Source organism: Mobula birostris, chromosome 2 (genome assembly GCF_030028105.1).
Source record: "Mobula birostris isolate sMobBir1 chromosome 2, sMobBir1.hap1, whole genome shotgun sequence".
Taxonomy (NCBI): Eukaryota; Metazoa; Chordata; class Chondrichthyes; order Myliobatiformes; family Myliobatidae; genus Mobula; species Mobula birostris.
The window spans coordinates 223,574,715-223,592,334 of record NC_092371.1 but is presented as its reverse complement, the minus strand read 5'-3'; the positions used below and the strand labels follow the sequence as shown (position 1 = coordinate 223,592,334).

At 42.4% G+C, this 17,620-nt stretch overlaps 1 protein-coding gene across 1 annotated transcript in view; it reads right to left on the bottom strand.

Moving 5' to 3' along the window:
- Positions 1 to 3,086: 3,086 nt before the first annotated feature.
- Positions 3,087 to 17,620, bottom strand: part of tmem244 (transmembrane protein 244) — a 48,309-nt gene continuing 33,775 nt past the window's right edge. Inside the window, exons 4-5 of the mRNA XM_072280694.1 lie at positions 8,482 to 8,607; positions 3,087 to 3,304 (exon numbers count right to left, since the gene is read on the bottom strand). Of these exons, the coding sequence (XP_072136795.1) occupies positions 3,087 to 3,304; positions 8,482 to 8,607 (344 nt within the window). The remainder of the gene's footprint in view (positions 3,305 to 8,481; positions 8,608 to 17,620) is intronic.

The following is a 17,620-nucleotide window of genomic DNA, read 5'->3' as shown; positions in this document are numbered from 1 at the left end:
TGCTATGTTGGCAATGGCCCATGGTAGATGAGAATTATAGAGTCATAGAGTCATACAAAAGTACAGCCCAGAAACAGGCACATTGGCTCATCTAGTCTGTCCCAAACCATTTAAACTGCCTACTCCCATCGACCTGCACCAGGACCATAGTCCTACTATCCATGTACTTATCTATTATACGTTGAAATTAAGCTCACATGCACCACTTGTGTTGGCAGTTCAGTCCACACTCTCATGACCCTCTGAGTAAAGAAGTTTCCCCTCATGGTCCCCTTAAACTTTTCACCTTTCACCTTTAACCCATGACCTCTGGTCATAGTCCCACCCAACCTCAGTGGAAAAATTCTGCTTACATTTACCCCATCTTTACCCTCGTAATTTTGTACACCTGTTTCAAATCTCCCCCCAATCTACTATGTTCCAAGGAATAAAGTCTTAACCTATTCAGTTTTGCCATCTAACTCAGGTCCTCCAGACCCGACAACATCCTTGTAAATTTTCTCTGTACTCTTTCAAACTTGTTTATATCTTTCCTGTAGGTAGGTGATCAAAACTGCACACAGTACTCCAAATTAGACCTCACCAATGTTTTATACAGCTTCAACGTAACATCCCATCTCCTGTACTCACTTTTTGATTTATGAAGGCCAATGTGCCAAAAGCTTTCTTTATGACCCCATCTACCTGTGACGCCACTTCCAATGAATTATGGACCCGTATTCCCAGATGCCTTTGTTCTACCGTACTCCTCAGTGCCCTACCATTCAGTGTGTAAGACCTACCCTGCTTGGTCCTACCGAAGTGCAACACCTCACTTTTGTCTGCATTAAATTCCATCTGCCATTTCTCAGCCCATTTTTCCAGCTTGTCCAGGTCCTGCTGCAAGCCATGAGAGACTTCCTCGCTGTCTACTACACCTCCAATCTTGGTGTCATCTGCAGGTTTGCCCATCCCACTATTGATACTATGAATACAGTTATACTGTGAATGTGTGGCTCCTTACTTTAATGAACTGTTGTGTCACTGCAGTCTCAATGTGATATCATAGGTTTTTTTTAAGCGTGTCATACCAGACATTCAGCCATTCTTGCCTGGCAAGTGGTGTCAGGATTAACTGGGTCACATTATGAACATTCCTGACTCGACCCTTGTATTTTTTATGAGGGGCTCAACCCGGCACAGATGGAAAGCGTGCTCGGGGGTGGCCCAACCTGGATTCGAACTCGGGAACCTTAGCTCCGGAGTCCGGCGCTGATCTCACTGCGCCACCAGCCGGCCATATCATAGGTAAAGCGTAGAAAATGCCACAGAAAATATTTTCACACTACCCACTTTTGTATGTAAACATATCAAAACAAACAATAAAAATGTTTGTGGAAGAAAGCAGCCTGAAGAAAATGTGTGGCCTCCAGAGAATGAGACCAGTGAATTAGTATCAGGAAACAATGGAATGGTAAAAATGTTAAATCAATTATTTTGCCTCAGATTTCACTGTAGAGCACATGGGAAATATCACCATTGTAATATCAGTTGACACGGATGAACTTGTAAAAATCCCGATCACAAGGGATAAATTATTACAGAAATAGTGGTGGGGAATTAGGTCAAATGGTAGAATGCTTGCTTGGCATGTGAGAGGTATTGGGATCGATGGCTGCATTCAGTAATAACACAGTGGTTAGTGCAGCGCTATTACAGCTCGGGACATTCAGGAGTTTGGTGTTCAATTCCGGCGCCGTTCTGTAAGGAGATTGAATATTCTCCCTGTGGAATGCACGGGTTTTCCCTGGGTGCTACAGTTTCCTCCCACAGTCCAAAGACGGACCGTTACTTGGTCAGTGTAAGTTGTCCTGTGATTAGGTTAGGGTTAATCGTGTTTGTCAGGGCTGCTGGGGTGGCGTGGCTCAAACGGCCGGAAGGGGCCTCCTCAGTACTGTATCGTTAAATACAAAATAAATCAAACCGAACAAATGCATGGGGTGAAAGGCACACAAATTGCCAGGTCCCATTGGCCTGCTGCCAAGGTTTCAAAGGATGTTGCTGCAGTGACTATGGATCTGTTGGTTGAAAATTTTCAGAACTCAATAAATTCTGGAAATATGAGAGTGAACGCGACTCCCTTGCTCAAAAGGAGAGGAAGACAGAAAGTGGAGAAATATAGGCCAGTTAGTTTAATATACATTCTTGGCAAGATGCTAGTCAACAATCAAAGAGAAAATAACTAGTCTTTTAGGAAATCAGAATAAAATCAAATCAAGTCAACACAAGTTTATTAAAGGTTAGTCATGTGTGACAAAATTCCTTGGATTTTTGCAGATGTGACAGAGAGAGTTGATTCAGGGAACCTGTTGATATAGTGTCTTTGGATTTCCAAAGGAGCCACCTAAGAAGATGGTGCATACATTTAGAACTAAACGTAATGGAGGAAGCCTATTTGCATGGGTTGAAAACTGCCTGACATATTAAAAACAGAAGAAATGAGTCCTTTTCAGGCTGGAGTGATGTAACTAGTGTAGGGATCAGTTCTTGGCCCTCGGTCATTTACTAGTTACTATTAATAACCTAACCATGCCGCTGGATCCAGGAGGGGATGTCGAGAGGGTGGGTCTGGACCTGTGCAACCACTTACTCACCTAAAATCCATTCACAAACACGCCGTTCCTTACAATTTTAAGGAACCATCATCATCCTATGGGATAGGTAGCCAGATTAATGACCTAAAGGAGGAAAACATAAAGTCTCCAAGTTTTCCGATGATACAAAGATAGGTGAAAAGGCTTTCCGCAATGAGGATGTTGTGATACTGTAACAATGTATAGTTCTGAAGATCAAACATATGTTCAGTGAGTTGAGGCATTGAGAGCTAAAGATCAGAACTGTGGAGAATGAGCCCTGAGGTCAACACCCAGAGGTTGATGAAGTCCAAAGGGCAAAGCTGAAGGTAGAAGTGCAGAGCTCGGCAAGCCCAGAGATAGAAAGCCTGAAGGTTGAAAACAGAGGTTGGTGTGTATGGAGTCAGAGGCCTGGAAGTTGAGTCTACTAGTCCAGACCAGGGACTGGAGGTTGGTGGCCCATTGTCTATGAGTCTAAGAGTCCAAGGTCAAGGACTGCAGGCTCAGAGGCAACCTGTCCTGGGGTTGAAGTCTTGTCTGTGTGAGAAAAGTGCTCGCTTTTGCTGTTGTCTTGTTTTGTTCTGCTGTTGCTACTTGTATTGTTCTGCCAAACATTGTGGGCATGCCATGTTGGCACTGCAATGTGTGGCAACGCTTATGGGCTTTCCCCAATACATTCTTGGGTGTGTTGGCTATTAATGAAAAAAAAAACAAGTTTCACAGTCTGTTTTGATGTACACGTGACAAATAAATCTGAATCTGAAAGACATTGCGACTGGTTGAAAGCTGGAAAATAGATGTATGAGGTCATGCACTTCAGTAAGGCAAATCTACAGACCATAAAGACCATAAGCTACAGGAGGAGAATTAGACCATTTGGCTCATCGAGTCTTCTCCACCATTTCATCACGGCCGATCCAATTTTCCTCTCAGCCCCAATCTCCTGCCTTCCCCGTGTATCATGCCATGACCAATCAAGAATCTATCAAACTCTGCCTTAAATATACATATCTACAGATGTCCATGGCAAAGAATTCCACAGATTCACCACTCCCTGGCTAAAGAAATTCCTCCTCATCTCCATTCTAAAAGGATGTCCCTCCATTCTGAGGCTGCATCATCTGGTCTTAGGTACTCCCAGCATAGGGAAGCTCCTCTCCACATTCACTCTATCAAGGCCTTTCATCATTCGATAGGTTTCCATGAGGTCACCCATCATTCTTCTGAATTCCAGTGAATACAGCCCAGAGCTGTCAGGCGCCCTTCATATGACAAGCCATTCAATCCTAGAATCATTTTTGGAAACCTCCTTTGAACTGGCTCCAATTTAAGTACATTCTTTCTAAGGTAAGATGACAAAAACTGCTCACAATACTCCAAATGAGGCCTCACCAGTGCTTTATAAAGTCTAAACATTATATCTTTGCTTTTATATTCTAGTCCTCTTGAAATGAATGCTAACATTGCACTTGCCTTCCTCACCACAGACTCAACCTGCAAATTAACCTTTAGGGAATCTGTAATGAGGACTCCTAAATTCCTTTGCACCTCAGATTTTTGTATTTTCTCTCTATTTAGAAAATAGTCAACCCCTTCATTTCTTCTACCAAACTGCATAACCATACACTTCCCGAGACTGTATTTCTTCTGCCACTTCTTTGCCCATTTTCCTAATCTGTTTAAGTCCTTCTGCAGCCTCCCTTTTTCCTCAAAACTACCAGCCCCTCCACCTACCTTCATAATGTCTGCAAACTTTGCAACAAAGCCATCAATTCCATCATCCAAATCATTGACATATAATGTAAAAAGAATTGGTCCCAACACAGACCCCTATGGAACACCGCTAGTCACCAGCAGCCAACCTGAAAAAATTCCCTTTATCCCCACTCATTGCCTTCTGCCAATCAGCCACTGCTTTATCCATGCTAGAATCTTTCCTGTAATACCATGGGCTCATAGCTTGTTAAGCAGCCTCATGTGTGGAAGCTTGTCAAAAGCTTTCTGAAAATTCAAGTACTCAACATCAACCAATTCTCCTTTGTCTAACCTGCTTGTTATTTCTTCACAGATTTGTCAGCCAAGATTTTCCCTTGGGGAAACCATGCTGACTACGGCCTATTTTATCATGTGCAGCTAAGTACCCTGAAACCACATCCTAAACAACTGAATCTATTGTAAGTCCCTCTCTTTGATTTTTATGTTGGCTCTGACTTCCCTTGTTAGCCATGGTTGTGTCATCTTGCCTTTAGAACACTTTTTCCTCCTTGGGATATATATATCCTGTGTCTCCTGAATCACACCCAGAAATTCCAGCTATTGATACCCTGCCATCATCCTTGCCAGTGTTCATTTACAATTATTTCTGGTCAACTCCTCTCTCATTCCTCTGTAATCCACTGTAATACTGATATATCTGACTTTAGCTTCTCCTTCTCAAATTTCAGGGTGAATTCAATTATATTATCGTTCTTATTATGGTCCATTATGGTCCCTAAGGGTTCTTTTACCTAAGCTCTCTAATCAATTCTGGTTCATTGCACAACACCCAATCCAAAATAGCTGATCTCCAAGTGGACTCAACCACAAGCTGCTCTAAAAAGCCATCCCGTAGGCATTCGAGAAATTCCCCCTCTTGGAACCCCACACCAACCTGATTTTTCTAATCTATCTACATATTAAAATCCCCCCTGACTGTTGTAAGATTGCCCTTTTGGCATGCATTTTCTATTGCCCGTTATAACTTGTGGACCACATCCTTACTGCTGTGTGGGGTCTGTATATAACTACCATCAGGGCCTTTTTATCCTTGCAGTTCCTTAGCTCTATCCAACATGACTCAACACCTTCCACCTCTTTCTAATGATCTAATTTCATTTTTTTACCAACAGAGCAACGCACCCTCTCTGCCTTCCTGCCAGGCCTTTTTATACAATGTGTCACCTTGGACATTAAGCTCCCAGCTACAATTTTCTTTCAGCCATGATTCAGTAATGCCTACAACATCGTACCTGCCGATCTTTAACTGTGCCACTAGTTCATTTGCCTTATTCTGTATACTGCACACGTTTAAATACAACGCATTCAGTCCTGTATTCACATTTATTGATTTTGTTCACCTTTTACTTTGCAACTCATCTCGTTGATTGCAACTTTGCCCTATCAACATTCTCTCCTTGCTAGGAGTCTCACTACACATTGCCTGTGTTTGTAACCCAACTACCTCGTCTTCCACACTGACACTCTGGTTCCCATCCCCCTGCCAAATTAGTTTAAACCCATCCGAACAACTCTAGCCAACCTGCCCGCAAGGATATCGGATCCCGTGGGGTTCAGGTGTAACCTGTCCTTTTGTATAGGGTCATACCTTTCCAATGAGAAGAGATCCCAATGATGCATAAATCTGCACCACCGCCCCTGCACCAGTTCCTCAGCCATGCATTCACCTGCCATATCATCTTATTCATACCCACACTAACGCGTGGTACAGGCACCAATCCAGAGATCACTACCCTGGTGTAGTAATCTCAGTTTCTCAGCTTTCTACCTAGCTCTCTAAAATATCTTTTCAGGACCTCCTCACCTTGTCTACCAATGTCATTAGCCTAATATGTACCATGACCTCTGACTGTTCACCCTCACCCTTGAGAATGCTATAGACATGATGCAAAGAGGCAACATACCATCCAGTTATCTCTATCATGCTCACAGAACCTTGTCTCTGTTCCTCTGACTAAGGAACATCCTGTCAACACTTCACCTCTCTGCTCTTCTGAGCCACAGCACCAGACACAGCGCCAAAGACCCAGTCACAGTGGCTCCCCCCGGTAGGTTGCCCCCCCCCCAATAGTATCTAAAGTTATATACTTATTATTGAGAGGAACGGCTACTGGTGTACCCTGGACTGGCTGTGCATTTCCCTTCCTTTTCCTGACAGTTACCTACGTCCTGCAAACTGGGGGTAACTACCTCCCTTTAGCTCCTGCCTATCACCTCCTCATTCTCCAAAAGGCAGATTATTAAGCAAAAAACGATGTTCAGGTAAGCTACACACATCAAAGTTGCTGTGAACGCAGCAGGCCAGGCAGCGTCTCTAGGAAGAGGTGCAGTCGATGTTTCAGGCTGAGACCCTTCGTCAGGTAAGCTATGTATTTTAGTGCATAAATCACTAATATTTAGCAACAAGTTATCCAGAGGGCAAATGGCATTTTGACCTTTATTGTAAAGTGGTTAGACTTTAAGGACAGGGAGGTTTGGCTTCAGTTTTAGTAAGTGTTGATGAGGCTACCATACATTTGGACAACTGTTTACAGCTTCCGTCTCTTGGAAGCAGTCCAAAGGAGATTCACCATGTTAATTCCTGGGATGAGTGGTTTGCCCTATCAAAGAAAGCAGCTATTTTGGGATTGTATCCCCTTGTGTTTAGAAGAATAAGAGGTGAATTTATTCAAACATGCAAGATCTTAGGGGGGCTGTCCATACCCAGAGACGTTTTCGCCAGTGGGACAGTCAGCAACAAGAGATAGCTACAAAGTAAGAGACCACCATTTAAACTGAGAAGTGTAGAAACACCATCTCTCAAAGGGTAGTGAATCTCTGGAAGTCTCTGGCCCTGAGGGCAATGAGAGCCCAATTATTTGGTGCATTTAATGTGCAAATGAATAAATATTTGAAGGATTGAAGAACTGAACATTATCGGGAACTGACATAGAAGAGGAGCAGAGACCAGTAAAGATCAGCCATGATCATGTGAAATGGGGCCTGGTTGCCTATTCCTGATCCTATTTTCTCACAAATTTAGGTATTCTCAGCCATATACTTATGATGATTATTTATTTATTTATTTATTTATTGGGATACAGCACAGAATAGGCCCTTCTGGCCCTTTGAGCCTTGCAGCCCATCAGCACCCCAATTTAGTCCTAGCCTAGTCACAGGACAATTACAATGACCAATTAACCTGCCAACCGGTACGTTTTAACTGGTGGTGGTTAAGAAAGCATACGGTGCATTGGCCTTCATCAATCATGGGATTGAGTTTAGGAGCCGAGGGGTAATATTTGCAGCTATATAGGATCCTGATCAGACCCCACTTGGAGTACTGTGCTCAGTTCTGGTCGCCTCACTACTGGAAGGCTGTGGAAACCGTAGAAAGGGTGCAGAGGAGATTTACAAGGATGTTGCCTGGATTGGGGAGCATGTCTTATGAAAACAGGTTGAGTGAACTCAGCCTTTGCTCCTTGGAGTGACGGAGGATGAGAGGTGACCTGATAGAGGTGTATAAGATGATGAGAGGCATTGATTGTGTGGATAGTCAGAGACTTTTTCCTAGGTCTGAAATGGCTAGCACAAGAGGGCACAGTTTTAAGGTGCTGGGGAGCAGGTACAGAGGAAATGTCAGGAGTAAGTTTTTTATGCAGAGAGTGGTGAGAGTGGTGAGTGTGTGGAATGGGCTGCTGGCGACATTGGTGGAGGTGGATATGATAGGGTCCTTTAAGAGACTCCTGGACAGGTACATGGAGCTCAGAAAAATAGAGGGCTATGGGTAACCCTAGGTAATTTCTCAGGTAAGGACATGTTCGGTACAGCTTTGTGGGCAGAAGGGCCTGTATTGTGCTGTGGGTTTTCTATGTTTCTATGTCTTTACACTGTGGGAGGAAATCGGAGCTCCCGGAGGAGATCCACACGGTCACAGGGAAGAATTGAACCTGTGTCACTGGTACTATAAGGTGTTATGCTAACCACTACGCTACTGTGCATAACCAACACCGTACAGCAGAAGTGAATGAATATTTAATATCTCCTTAAGATATCTGAATCTATGTGAGGTCTTTAAAGAATACATGACTTACTTGAGGTAAATACTACTTACTTGTCGACGTAACTGCAACATGAATGAGAGTGACTGTAATCGCATAATCCCATATCCATTCTTTAACTACCCCAGCAAACAGCAGCCCACACACAAAGTAGGTCAACTCCATTGAGATCAGATTGACTAAAAGACAAGAAAGCCAAGTAATTCAGCTATTTAAGTCACATTAAAAGCAAACATAATCATTTGGCATTCTAATGTAATGAAGTGGAAGAAATTTGTTCTTGGAGTTTGATATAGGAAGATCAAGGCAATTCATTTCACTACATGAAAATTTCAATCTAAGACTTTAATGACGGTATCATGGTATGTATCATACATAGTAGATAGTCAGCAGATTAAGGGAACCAACTTAAATCATCTATTGGTCCTAGATAAATCAAACTGCTATGCTGTGAAACAATTAACCATATGGCAGGACAAGGTTTCCATAATAGTGTTAAGGCTCTTAATGATTTGAAAATATTTTTTATTACTTAAGTGTGTTTTACATTGAATTGAAAGATTTATAATGATATGAAAGAATAGGGCCTATTAGGGACCAGAAAGATGCCCTATGTGTGGAGATGAAGACAATGAATAAGATTCTCATTGAATACTTCGTGTTTCTCCGGGAAGAGGGGAATTTTGTCAACATGGTTAGAAAGAACAGTAGTGAAATTTTGATTGTGAGGTAGATGCTAAAAGAAGGTGAATTAAGGGTTTTTAGCAACTTTAAAAAAGGACAACTTACCAGGCCTGGATGAAATATATACCTGAATGTTAAAGAAACAGAAGAGGAAATTGTGGAGGCTTTTATCATCTCTTTCCTGTCCTTCCTGATTATAAGAATGGTACCAGAGGACTGGAGGATACCTACAGTACATTGTGTCATTGTTTAAAACAGTGAAAAGTATAAAGTAATCACAAGCCAGTTCGGTCAACCTTAGCATTGGAGATATTATTAGAATCCATACTCTGGGACAATGTAACTCTGCTTAGAAGTTTACAGATTTATCAGAAGGAAACAGGATGGAGAGGCAGGCTGACTGAGTTGATTTCACTATTTGAAGTGGTAATACGAAGGATCAATGAGAATGGTGCTTCAGCCTGCACAGATTTCAGCAAAGCTTTTTTTTAAACAGGATCTTCCATGACAAGTTGCTCAAAGCCGTAACTGTGCACGACATCCTAGGAATAGTGGCAAACTTTATCCAAAATGGGGCAGTCAGATCCCTACCCCTACTCAGATGGCGGTAGGGATACAGATCTGATTCCCCAGTTGAGTGCTAGAGGCAGAAACACTCATCACATTTGAACTGTACTTGAATGTGTCATTAAAGAGCTTTCATCTAGCGCTGGAAGCTGGGACTCACCTGACTGGATCCTTCTTGACCATCACAGAATAAGAACAGAAACAGCCCGAATCAAAACAGAAAACATAAAGGAATATAGCAAAAGGTCAATCATTGGACCTGAATGTCCATTTTAAGTTTGGATAAATTGTATTTTTCTGTTTTTTTAATTTTAGATTTTAGTATTGATTTAACATAATCATACATCCATATTTAAGATTAATAAAATTAGTATGATTCAAATTAACTTCCCTTGTTACATGACAATAAATTAGATTTTCTTGTCATACCCCAAGAACGCAATATCCCCTGACTGCTCTTCTTCCCCCAGGACATGGATACCAAAGATTTGTATCTGGGGTGTTAAAATAGTAGAGCACCACCTTGGGTGGAAATTAGGATTAACAGTGGATACTGCAGATTTAAGTATCCAGAAAACGACGTTCCAGAATCACACAATGCTTTTTGGAAGGGTGAAGACTTACTGAGGGAAGTTCCCTTCCATATTTTCTCTAATGTTACACCCAAGAAAATAAGCATATTCCAATATTAACTGCAACTCCCATTTCAAGTATCATCAATATTAGCTAATGTAAGTCACAGTGGTGTTTGCTAGAGCAAGCTGTCCATCCCGTCTCACACAACATCCCAGCTGACATGCCAAAAATTTATGCACCATCTTATTCAAGTATAACAATGACAGTGACACACAACTGAAAACTTGAGACATGGCCTGTGTGCACTCTTGGTTGAAACAGGATAAATCCATAAGACATAACACAGAAAAACACCAACAAGAATATCAGAACATCTTGCCAGGCATTTAATTACTAGTTTTATTCATTCTTGAGGACGATGCTGAGGATGTTCTACAAGTCTGTGGTGGCCAGTGCTATCATGTTTGCTGTTGTGTGCTGGGGCAGCAGGCTGAGGGCAGCAGACACCAACAGAATCAACAAACTCATTCGTAAGGCCAATGATGTTGTGGGGATGGAACTGGACTCTCTCACGGTGGTGTCTGAAAAGAGGATGCTGTCTAAGTTGCATGCCATCTTGGTCAATGTCTCCCATCCACTACATAATGTACTGGGTGGGCACAGGAGTACATTCAGCCAGAGACTCATTCCACCGAGATGCAGCACAGAGCGTCATAGGAAGTCATTCCTGCCTGTGGCCATCAAACTTTACAACTCCTCCCTTGGAGGGTCAGACACCCTGAGCCAATAGGCTGGTCCTCGACATTTCATAATTTACTGGCATAATTTACATATTACTATTTAACTATTTACTACTACTTTCTATTACTATTTATTATTTCTATGACTATTACTATTTACTAATAGTAATATTACTATTACTATTTCTATTACTATTTATTACTTATGGTGCAACTGTAACGAAAACCAATTTCCCCCGGGATCAATAAAGTATGACTGTGACTATGGTTGCTGGAATTTTGTTCCATTCCTTCAGACAGAACTGGTGTAACTGATTCAGGTTTGTAGGCCTCCTTGCTCGCACACACTTTTTCAGTTCTTCCCACAAATTTTCTTTCGGATTGAGATCAGGGCTGTGTGATGGCCACTCCAATACCTTGACTTTGTTGTCCTTAAGCAATTTTGCCACAACTTTGGAGGTATGCTTGGGGTTATTGTCCATTTGGAAGACCCATTTGTGACCGAGCTTTAACTTGCTGGCTGATGTTTTGAGGTGTTGCTTCAATATATCCACATAATTTTCCTTCCTCATGATGCCATCTATTTTGTGAAGTGCACCAGTCCCTCCTGCAGCAAAGCACCCCCACAACATGATGCTGCCACCCCCATGCTTCACGGTTAGGATGTTCTTCGGCTTGCGAGCCTCACCCCTTTTCCTCCAAACATAACGATTGTCATTATGGCCAAACAGTTCAATTTTTGTTTCATCAGATCAGAGGAGATTTCTCCGAAAAGTAAGATCTTTGTTCCCATGTGCACTTGCAAACTGTAGTCTGGCTTTTTTACAGCAGTTTTGGAGCAGTGGCTTTGTCCTTGCTGAGCAGCCTTTCAGGTTATGTCGATATAGGACTCCTTTTACTGTGGATATAGATACTTGTCTACCTGTTTCCTCCAGCGTCTTCACAAGGTCCGTTGCTGTTGTTCTGGGATTGATTTGCACTTTTCGCACCGAAGTATGTTCATCTCTAGATGATCTCAATCCAATAGAAAATTTGTGGGCAGAGCTGAAAAAGCGTGTGCGAGCAAGGAGGCCTACAAACCTGACTCAGTTACACCAGTTCTATCTGGAGGAATGGAACAAAATTCGAGTCACTTACTTTGAGAAGCTTGAGGAAGGCTATCCAAAATGTTTGACCCAAGTTAAACAATTTAAAGGCAATGCTACCAAATACTAACAAAGTGTATGTAAACTTCTGACCCACTGGGAAAGTGATGAAAGAAGTAAAAGCTGAAATAAATAATTCTCTCTACTATTATTCTGACATTTCACATTCTTAAAATAAAGTAGTGATCCTAACTGACCTAAGACAGGGAATGTTTTCTGGATTAAATGTCAGGAATTGTGAAAAACTGAGTTTAAATGTATTTGGCTAAAGTGTATGTGAACTTCTGACTTCGATTGTGTCTACATATCATCCACAAACTTGGCCACAAAGCCATCAATTCCATCATCCAAACCATTGACATACAATGTAAAACAAAATGGTCCCAACACCAATCCCTGTGAATCACCACTAGTCATCGGTGGCCAATTAGACAAGGTTCTCTTTATTCCCATTCTTTGTCTCCTGCCAATCAGCCAGTCCATGCTAGTATCTTTCCTGTAATACTATGGCATCTTATTTTGCTAAGCAGCCTCATGTGCAGCACCTTGTCAAAGGCCTTCTGAAAATTCAAGTACACAACATCCACTGATTCTCCTTTGTCTATTCTGCTTGCTATTTCCTCAAGGAACTCCCTCAAAGAAACCATGATGACTTTGGCGTATCTTACCACGTGCCTCCAAGTACCCCAAAATCTCATCCTTAACTATCAACTCCCAACCACTGAGGTCAGAGTAACTGGCCTATAATTATCTTTCTCCTGCCTTTCTCCCTACTTGAAGAGTTGAGTGACCTTTGCAATTTTCCAGACCTCCGGAACTATGTCAGAATAACTGATTCTTAAAAGATCATTACTAATGCCTTCACAATCTCTTCAGTTGGACTTGCCTTCATATTTCATCTTTTTCCTCTTTATGGCTTTTTCAGATGCCTTCTGTTGGTTTTCAAAAGCTTCCCAATCCTCCAACTTCTGCTCTATTATAAGCCCCCTTTTTGTTTTTAGGTTGACTTTGACTTCCATTGTCAGCAATGGTTATGTCATCCAGCCCTAAGGATACTTCCTCTTCTTTGTAATGTATCTATCCTGTGCCTTTTGAATTGCTCCACAAACTCCAGCTATTGCTGCTCTGCCATCATCCCTGCTAGTGTCCCCTTCCAATCAACTTTGGCCAACTCCTCTTTCATGCTCCTGCAATTCCCTTTACTCCATGGTAATAATGATACATTTTACTTTAGAATTCTCCCTGCAATGTGAGAGGGAGAAGCTATCTTATTATAGTCACTGCAAATTCTACAAATTCTCTCTCTTGGGAATTTTTCCCAATCTACCTGTGGATTGAAATCCCCCATAACTATCATAATATTTCCCTTTTGACATACATTTTCTAACTCACATTGTAATTTGTAGCCCACATCCTGGTTACTGTTCAGAGGCCTATATATAACTCCTGTCAGGATCTTTTTACTCTTGCATTTCCTTAACTCTGCCCACAAGAATTCTGCATCTTCTAATTGTATATCACCTCTTTCTAAGGATTTGACTTCATTTTTTTCCAACACAGCCATGCCACTCCATCTGCCTTCCTGCCTGCCCTTTTGATACAATGTTTATCCTTGGATGTTTACCTCCCAACTATACTTTTCTTTCAGCCATGATTCAGTGATGCCAACAATGTCATACCTGACAATTTCTAACAAGATCATCTAACTTATTCCATATATTGCATGCATTCAAATATAACATCTTCAGTCATGTATTCATCACCCTTTTCAATTTTGACCCCCTGTAACATTGCAGCTCATTCCACTAATTGCAATTTTGCCCTATCATCCACATGTCCTTCCTGACAGTCTTACTGCACACTGCCTCTGCTTGTACACCAATTGCCCCATCCTCATCCCAATCACTCTGGTTCCCATATCCCTTCCAAATTAGTTTAAACCCTTCCCTACAGCTCGAGAACCTGCCTGCAAGTATATTGGTCCCTTTCATAAAAGTTGCTGGTGAACACAGCAGGCCAGGCAGCATCTGTGGTAGTAGGGGACTCCATAGTGAGAGGTACAGAAAGGGGTTTCTGTGGCAACAGGTGAGATTTACGGATGGTGTGTTGCCTCCCTGGTGCCGGGATCCAGGATGTCACGGACCGATTGCAGGGAATCCTCAAGAGTGAAGGTGAACATCCGGAAGTGGTGGGTGGTGGTGCATGTCGGCACAAATGACGTGGGGAAGAAGAGGAAAGACATTCTACAGCGTGACTTCAGAGAACTCGGAAGAAGGCTGAAAAGCAGGACTTCCAGGGTGGTTATCTCCGGTTTGCTTCCAGTTCCTCGTGCTGGAGTGGGCAAGAACAGGGAGATAATGGATCTGAATGTGTGGCTGAGGAACTGGTGCAGGAAGCAAGGATTTACATTCTTGGACCACTGGGGTATGTTTCGGGGCAAGGATGAATTGTACAAAAGGGACGGGTTGCACCTTAATAAGCAGGGCACCAGCATTCTGGCAGGCAGGTTTGCCTCTGCAACACGGGTGCGTTTAAACTAAGTAGTGGTGGGGGGGGGGAGGGAATGAACGGGAAATATAAGGATGGAGATAAAGGGAAAGTGAGAATAAGAAAAGTTAAGAATGACAGCAGAATCAACAGAGCAGAAAGCTCAAGAAGAGATCGTACAGTACGGCCAAGTGAAATAGGAATTGATATGGGAGGTGAGGGGAGTAATGAATTAAAAGTATTATATATGAATGCACGGAGTATAAGAAATAAAGTTGATGAGCTTGAAGCACAGTAGGAAATTGGTAAGTATGACCTTGTGGGAATAACAGAGACATGGCTTCAAGTGGACAGGACCTGGGAAATGAATACTCAAGGGTATACGTCCTATCGAAAGGACAGACTGATGGGCAGAGGGGTTGGGGTGGCTCTGTTGATGAGGAATGATATTCAGTCCCTTGCGAGGGGGACGTAGAATCAGGAGACGTAGAGTCAGTATGGATAGAACTGAGAAATTCTAAGGGTAGAAAGACCCTAATGGGAGTTATCTACAGGCCCCCAAACAGTAGTCTGGATGTAGGGTGTAAGTTGAATCAAGAGTTAAAATTGGCATGTTGCAAAGTAATGCTACAGTTGTTATGGTGGATTTCAACATGCAGGTAAACTGGAGGAATCAGGTTGGTACTGGACTCCAAGAAAGGGAGTTTATGGAGTCCCTCCGAGATGGATTCTTAGAACAGCTTGTACTGGAGCCTACCAGAGAGAACGCAATTCTAGATTTAGTGTTGTGCAATGAACCGGATTTGATCAGGGACCTCGAGGTAAAGAAGCCATTAGGAGGTAGCGACCATAATATGATAAGTTTTAATTTACAATTTGAGAGGGAGAAGGGAAACTCGGAAGTGTCAGTATTACAGTTGAACAAAGGGAACTATGGTGCTATGAGGGAGGAGCTGGCCAAAGTTCAATGGAACAATACCCTAGCAGGGATGACAGTGGAACAGCAATGGCAAGTGTTTCTGGGAATAATGCGGAAGGTGCAGGATCAGTTCGTTCCAAAGAGGAAGAAAGATCCTAAGGGGAGGCCTTGGTTGACAAGGGAAGTAATGGACAGTATAAAAATAAAAGAGAAGAAGTATAACATAGCAAAGATGAGTGGGAAGCCGGAGGACTGGGAAACTTTTAAAGAGCAACAGAAGGTAACTAAAAAGCCAATACGTGGAGAAAAAATGAGGTACGAAGGTAAACTAGCCAAGAATATAAAGGAGGATAGTAAAATCTTCTTTAGGTATGTGAAAAGGAAAAAAATAGTTAAGACTAAAATTGGACCCTTGAAGACAGAAACGGGTGAATTTATTATGGGGAGCAAGGAAATGGCAAACGAGTTGAACAGGTACTTTGGATCTGTCTTCACTAGGGAAGCCACAAACAATCTCCCAGATATAATAGTGGCCAAAGGACCTAGGGTAATAGATGAACTGAAGGAAATTTATATTAGGCAGGAAATGGTGTTGGATAGACTGTTGGGTCTGAAGGCTGATAAGTCCCCGGGATCTGATGGTCTGCATTCCAGGGTACTTAAGGAGGTGGCTTTAGAAATCATGGATGCATTGGTAATCATTTTCCAATGTTCTATAGATTCAGGATCTGTTCCTGTGGATTGGAGGGTGGCTAATGTTGTCCCTCTCTTCAAGAAGGGAGGAAGAGAGAAAAAAAAAATATAGACCGGTTAGCCTGACGTCGGTGGTGGGAAAGATGCTGGAGTCAATTATAAAAGATGAAATTATGACACATCTGGATAGTAGTAACAGGATCGGTCCCAGTCAGCATGGATTTACGAAGGGGAAATTGTGCTTGACTAATCTTCTGGAATTTTTTGAGGATGTAACTATTAAAATGGACAAGGGAGAGCCAGTGGATATAGTGTACCTGGACTTTCAGAACGCCTTGATAAAGTCCCACATCGGAGATTAGTGGGCAAAATTAGGGCACATGGTATTGGGGGCTGAGTACTGACATGGATTGAAAATTGGCAGGCTGACAGAAAACAAAGAGTAGCGATTTAACGGGTCCCTTTCGGAATGGCAGGCGATGACCAGTGGGGTACCGCAGGGTTCAGTGCTGGGACCGAAACTGTTTACAATATATATTAATGTTTTAGATGAGAGAATTAAAAGTAACATTAGCAAATTTGCAAATGACACAAAGCTGGATGGCAGTGTGAAATGTGAGGAGGATGTTATGAGAATGCAGGGTAACTTGGACAGGCTGGGTGAGTGGGCAGATGCAGTTTAATGTGGATAAATGTGAGGTTATCCACTTTGGTGGTAAGAACAGGAAGGCAGATTATTATCTAAATGGTGTCAAGTTAGGAAAAGGGGAAGTACAACGAGTTCTAGGTGTTCTTGTACATTAGTCACTGAAAGCAAGCATGCAAGTACAGCAGGCTGTGAAGAAAACTAATGGCATGCTGGCCTTCATAACAAGGGGAATTGAGTATAAGAGCAAAGAGGTCCTTCTGCAGCTGTACAGGGCCCTGGTGAGACCACACCTGGAGCACTGTGTGCAGTTTTGGTCTCCAAATTTGAGGAAGGATATTCTTGCTATTGAGGGAGTGCAGCGTAGGTTTACAAGGTTAATTCCTGGGATGGCGGGACTGTCATATGTCAAAAGATTGGAGCGACTGGGCTTGTATGCTCTGGAATTTAGAAGGCTGAGAGGGGATCTTATTGAAACATATAAGATTATTAAGGGATTGGACACGCTGCAGGCAGGAAGCATGTTCCCGCTGATGGGTGAGTCCAGAACCAGAGGCCACAGTTTAAGAATAAGGGGTAGGCCATTTAGAACGGAGTTGAGGAAAAACTTTTTCACACAGATAGTGGTGGATGTATGGAATGCTCTGCCTCAGAAGGCTGTGGAGGCCAAGTCTCTGGATGCTTTCAAGAAAGAGATGGATAGAGCTCTTAAAGATAGTGGAATCAAAGGTTATG